This window comes from Morone saxatilis, unplaced genomic scaffold (genome assembly GCF_004916995.1).
Source record: "Morone saxatilis isolate NCDOM2014 unplaced genomic scaffold, NCSU_SB_2.0 Contig7, whole genome shotgun sequence".
Classification (NCBI taxonomy): Eukaryota; Metazoa; Chordata; class Actinopteri; family Moronidae; genus Morone; species Morone saxatilis.
In genome coordinates this window covers 19,249,262-19,255,055 of record NW_023340246.1, presented here as the reverse complement: position 1 = coordinate 19,255,055, position 5,794 = coordinate 19,249,262, and the positions used below count along the sequence as shown (strand labels likewise).

The window sequence follows — 5,794 nt, the reverse complement described above, 5'->3', positions numbered from 1 at the left end:
CACACACATACACACTCACAAATGGGGGTATAAGAGTGCTGTGGCAGCAGCTCCTTGGCCTGCTGGACTGCCTTATCAGCAAACACACACCTTCATAAGCCAACACACGTGCACACTCACACATGTTTACTTGCTTGTATTCACACATACTGAAACATATTTGAATATAGTGTTTCTATACATATTTGGAGCATTTTTCATCATTTTATCAGCAAAAGCTCAGTGTGTGCTTTCATTATTTGTCATAATATGAAAGAAGAATACAAAATCAGTCTGCACACGTCTAAGTCTACTGTAATTCGAGTCCATCGTGGTATTTCACTACTGTTTCCTTCCTCATACAGCGTTTATCTTAATGCCGTAAAGCTTTGGTACAGTACAGTATCTCTTTATATTCAGTGTAATGTATTTGTATATACTTTTTCTCTTTCAGGTTTTGATTGGAGTCTCCATTTTAAGTGGGAGCAGCTGTCACCTGAACAGAGAGCTCGCCGGACCGACCCGACCCAGCCAATCAAGTAACCCCCCCCACACACACAAACACACCACACACACACACACACACACACACACACACACACAAGCTTACAGTATAATGTCAATACACATATACACACCAGACCACAGGGACTTAAGAAAGTGTAAAAGTAGAAAAACAGAGAGGAGAGGACAAAGGAATGAGAAGGTAGGAAAAAGAGGTGGAGGAGGAGAGCAGGAGAATACCCAGGAAAGCCGGACCAAAAGAAGAGCTGACACTGTACAATCAGCTGCTATTGCTTTCATATAAAACCTCAAGCTCGTCCCCTGGAGGGGTCTATGGTGTTAAATGCCGAATTGTAGTCAATGAACAGCAATCTCACATAGCTCCCTTTCTTGTCCAAATGGGATAGGAATGTGTGGAGGATGTCTGCTATACTGTCTTCTGTATTTCTTCTACTGAGTTTATTCCAAGATGCGGATTATATTTAAACAGAAACATCCAATTTTATTACGAGCAAGTACAGTACTTGTGTAAAAAAGAAAACATGTAAATGTCTTTGAATTCCTTGCCTTGCTTTAAGTTGTTTTGGTGTGCATAAGCTTCTGGACCAATTTTCATCCTTGTTTTTGAGCAATTTTCATGTTTTTACTTTTTGGCTTCTTACCCAAAGTTGTAAAGAGATGATTTTTTTGTTTTGTGTGCATGGACTAGTATCTGTTACTGTTAAGGATTTCAGGGTCCCCATAGAGTCATGTTGCCAAAAGGCAGTGAAGTGTTATAGAGCAAATAAACAGCAAACACAAATCAGATCATTATAAATGTATCAATCTAAATTGCTAAAATGCTCCCAGATGAATGATTTTTAGTATAGTATTAAGGTTTCAACATAACATCTGACTAGATAGGTCTATACTGTATATAAAGTTTACCTGGTTCTGCACATGTATGGGTCACATTTTAAACCCCATCATCAGTGATAACATGATAAAACATCTATGTACAATTAATTAATGTACTTGTGATATGTGAACGTGATGTATAAAAACTAATTTTCCAAATGGCTCTAGCATATAATTTGATATGAATATAGCAGGAAGAAGACACACAATCATGGCTTATAATAACAAAGCATAAAAATAGAAATAAACCTGGAGAGACGATAAATACAATGTCGCATGTACTGTGGCTGTGGTGGTTAATTGCAGTGCTGACAATCAGTAACAAATGTGCCCCCCCTCCGGTTTGACCTGATCTTGCTGCAGCGCCCCGTGCTGGGCTGTGCTGAAAGACTTTATTTGCTGAAAGTTTACATAAAATCAAATCATCAATGCCTGACAAATTGTTTGCTTTGCAGAGATGAACAAACAAACAAAAGAAGGCAGACGAGCCAAAGCCTTAAACACACACACACACACGCACTGAGTTATAAATAATAAACTTTGGCACTGTTCCTTCTTCATAAGTCAGATTGGTGGCAGGAACCCAGATTTACTGCTGTGCCAACTTGAGACTGTGTGACTTAGTGCATGTGGTTTTTAGTGGAGGTAGAGTGTTTAACACTTACAGATGGACGGGTGGTGATGTACCTGTGTGTGCGTGTGTTTGTGTGTTACTGAGATACATTTAGAGAGAGAGTGCACCTTGTTTATTATGATGGTCTGTCTCTACCTGGATGTCAGTGTGCTGCTGCCATCTGTGTAATGTCAACCTGCGGGGGCTTAACTGAGTCACTGTGTCCATCTGGAAACACACACGTATACACATATATAAAGTATACTTGTGAGGACCTTTGTGGACATAATGCATTCCCTAACCTCCAACCTTCACTTTAACCATTGCAGCTATAATACATACTGGAACTGTTGCTGTTAAATAAATTGAGTAAAAGACAGACATTTGCAATTTGCCCCTCATGTGTTTCAATAAAACTGCTATATTGGTACACTGGGGTTGCCAATGCAATGTCACCAGACACCATGCTGGCCAGTCACATACGTACAAGCACACATTTGTGGTAGACTGCTTTGTAACATTAGCAGCAACAGTTTTCATGACTCAAGACTGACTGTTACCATCATTAAATAAAGTTGTAAAATCCTGTCTCATGGTATGATAACCGCTGCCTATGAAGTGTTTTGGTGTCCAATAAGCCATGAAACTCGTTCAGGTAAAACAGCCTTCAGAGATCGGTCCTCACCGAGATAGAAGTACAAGAGCACACACACATCTCATATTTATTTGGCATATTATTTTATGTTAATTTCCTCAGTTTCAGTACACGCATACTTACATACCTTTAAACACACAGGACAAACTGAGCTTGAAAAACATTTTATGTGCTTCCACCCACATACAGACACACAGTCACACACACAGAGGGCAATTTGCGGTGTTGACGGCAGGATAATTGTTGATGAATAGAGGGTATTTGATGACACGTGTTGGCCGTCAGTTATTCACTCGTCACATTGTCCAGACTATGATTTCAAGGCTTTCCCCTATCATTTTACGGCTTAGGTGCAGTGCCTAAGCTGTAAAATCATGGCTGAAATCACATATTGTGAAAGTCTATGAGCAGGAATCATCTACCAATCATTCTGCTACAATGTAGGGTAAGAACTGGTTGATTATTGATGTGCAATGATAATCACAGCTAGTTCACATTTGCTACAGCCAGTGCTGTTGTACTCAATCTAGTCTCATTGGTACTTGCACACAGACTCACACAGTCTTGCCAAATGGTTGGTCTCAACCGAGTTAAGCAATATATGATGTTTGTTTTATATCTGAAGTGACTTCCTCCTTCAAATCAAAACCACTGATGAAGCGTGCATGTTGAGAAAACAGGCATCAATCTAGAAAGGGCATTGACATTGGCTGCCTGGATACCATGGTTACCCGGCAGCCAACCAATGTCACTTGCAATCGTATGCCTGGCTGCCAAAACTCATCTCACTGGCAATGGCAAAATCTTCTTTTTTTCTATCTCAGTATTTACTCAGTCTCTCTCATTTGGACTCTTGGGTCTTGCCTCTTTGGACTCAGTTTTGAGTCAGTTTTTAGATGTCAGTGAAAAGGATAGGGACACTACCACTGACACTACAAAGACATTGTTACTGTTTTATCCAACCACAAACCACACACACTCTGTCTCTTCTTGACGCCTCTCTCCCTCTCTGACTCTCTCTTTCTCTGGTTGTTTGTCTTTCTTTGACAGGACTCCCATCATTGCAGGCGGCCTCTTTGTGATTGATAGGTCCTGGTTCAATCACCTTGGCAAATACGACACTGCCATGGACATCTGGGGCGGGGAGAACTTTGGTGAGTTGTTGGTAGCCTATAGACATGAAACTGCCCACACTGATCAATCATTGCAGGAGAAAACACAGTATTTAGTGGTTTCAACAGTTATTTTTCAGTGTTTTTTAACCATTTTTTTCTTCTCTCCTTTGAGTTTTCTCAAAATAAAACAAGTCTCACTTTTCAGATGTAGGAAGATTACATCAGAATTACAGTTATTTGTAACTTATTTCTAGGATGGAATCCAAAGGTTTGAATATATGGAGATCTGTAATTGGCCCTTTTTTGGCTTCTGCAACTCTGACAGTATGTTTCCATCATCACCCTGCCAGAGAAAGCTGATAAAAGTAAAGAAAAACATGCAGTGATTCAAATTATTGGTGTGATACTGGTGTGATACCAGTGCTGCACTGAGACACATTTAGAGAAAGAATCTCACCACATGTCACCAAACAGAGCATCCAAAGAAGAAAAGTTTTAATGATTTATGCTAGTTAAAATTTGAAGCACGTACACTGTCAGCTATTCGTTCTACAATCTGTTGAAGGTCTTCCAACTGAGACATCATAACCAAATAATTATAAACATTTCTCCTCAGCTTTCACTGCAATACAATCCTCTATCATGACATATATAACTTTATATCATGATATCATTATATATAGTTATATTGTAACCTTTCAAGACAATCACACAGCTATAGACAGCTATATCTCTTTTTGGTTAACTCACTGACTTTGGTACGTAACAAATTAAGGTATTCATTTAAAAATCCTATTACCATGAAGCTGCCCTGCTCATTTATTTGTAGCATTTCTTTGCTGTGTTTTTAGCAACCCTCCACTTCACTTGCCACTGGACGTCGCACTAGAGCACCAGCATCTCAGACCAAAACAAATAAAATAAAAGTCCACACAACTGCCTTTGTTAGTCTTTCAACAGTCTTTTCAACAATCACAAATGCTGGCTTGGTTCAAAATACCTTAATTAACAGAGTTAGGTGTGAAAATATTTGTAAAAAGGGCTGCAATGGCTGCAACGCAAGTTAACAATCTTTGGGGATTAATGCATCTGTTAAAGTGCGTCTGATACCATCTTAACATGATGCTTCTGAAAGACGTTATGATGTTATAACATCTTAATAACATCATAACTTCACTCAGAAGCAAAATAAAACTCACCAAAACAGTCTTTGCTAGTCTTTACACTGTAACTTACTAACTAACAATCCCAAACTCTGCTTTCATCAAAATAAAATCTCAACCAATGTAGATGAGTGGTTCTACTCGGCTGCACGAGGAGCAGACTGACTTTGTAAATGAACCACGAAGAGGCTGCAATAGCAAGCGGGCAATGGGAGTGTGACATTATTCTCTGCAGGACCATCCATTAATGTTCTGAATCTCAAATATATGACCTTTAAACAATGTCTTAACCGTATTTTTAGCCCAAACCCAACATGACATTGGACATGGTGCTGTGCTATGTGCATCCACCCTGACCTCCTAGCTATCATTTAGAGCAGTAAGATAAAATATTGCTTTAAATATTCCCAAGTAAAATTGTTGCACGGTGGTTGTAGTACAGTAGGAAAGAGTGCCAATATAAACCAAATATAATAACAGAGATTATTATTAATAATGAGATTTTGTATGAGACATGGTTGGTTCATAAAAAGAGTCATTAAGTCAGCCATTTGGCTCATCAACACCTGAGTTAGATGACAAAGAGGAGGGAATGATTAAGCTGTGGAGTTAACTGATAGGAATACAAAGGTCTTTTAATGTCAGCTGAATGAAGGTGAACTTTTCATTCAGCAGAAAAACGTCTTAACAGTCTGACACCCATCCAGCAGCAACATCTGGCTCTCCTGCTGCTACCTGCCTCCAGTCATCTCAACTCGGTGTGTGTGTGTGTGTGTGCTCAGTACAGTGTTGAAGTCAGTTTGCTGATGCTGTACTGCTGCTTTTCTCAGATCAATGAAAGGCTGTTTTTCTTCTCTCTCTCTCTCTC

At 39.4% G+C, this 5,794-nt stretch overlaps 1 protein-coding gene across 1 annotated transcript in view; it reads left to right on the top strand.

Annotated features, from left to right (window-relative positions):
- The window catches only part of galnt14 (UDP-N-acetyl-alpha-D-galactosamine:polypeptide N-acetylgalactosaminyltransferase 14 (GalNAc-T14)), a 124,514-nt gene that overhangs the window by 92,878 nt on the left and 25,842 nt on the right, over positions 1–5,794 (top strand). Inside the window, exons 10-11 of the mRNA XM_035679179.1 lie at positions 434–518; positions 3,699–3,802. Coding sequence (XP_035535072.1) covers positions 434–518; positions 3,699–3,802 — 189 coding nt within the window. The remainder of the gene's footprint in view (positions 1–433; positions 519–3,698; positions 3,803–5,794) is intronic.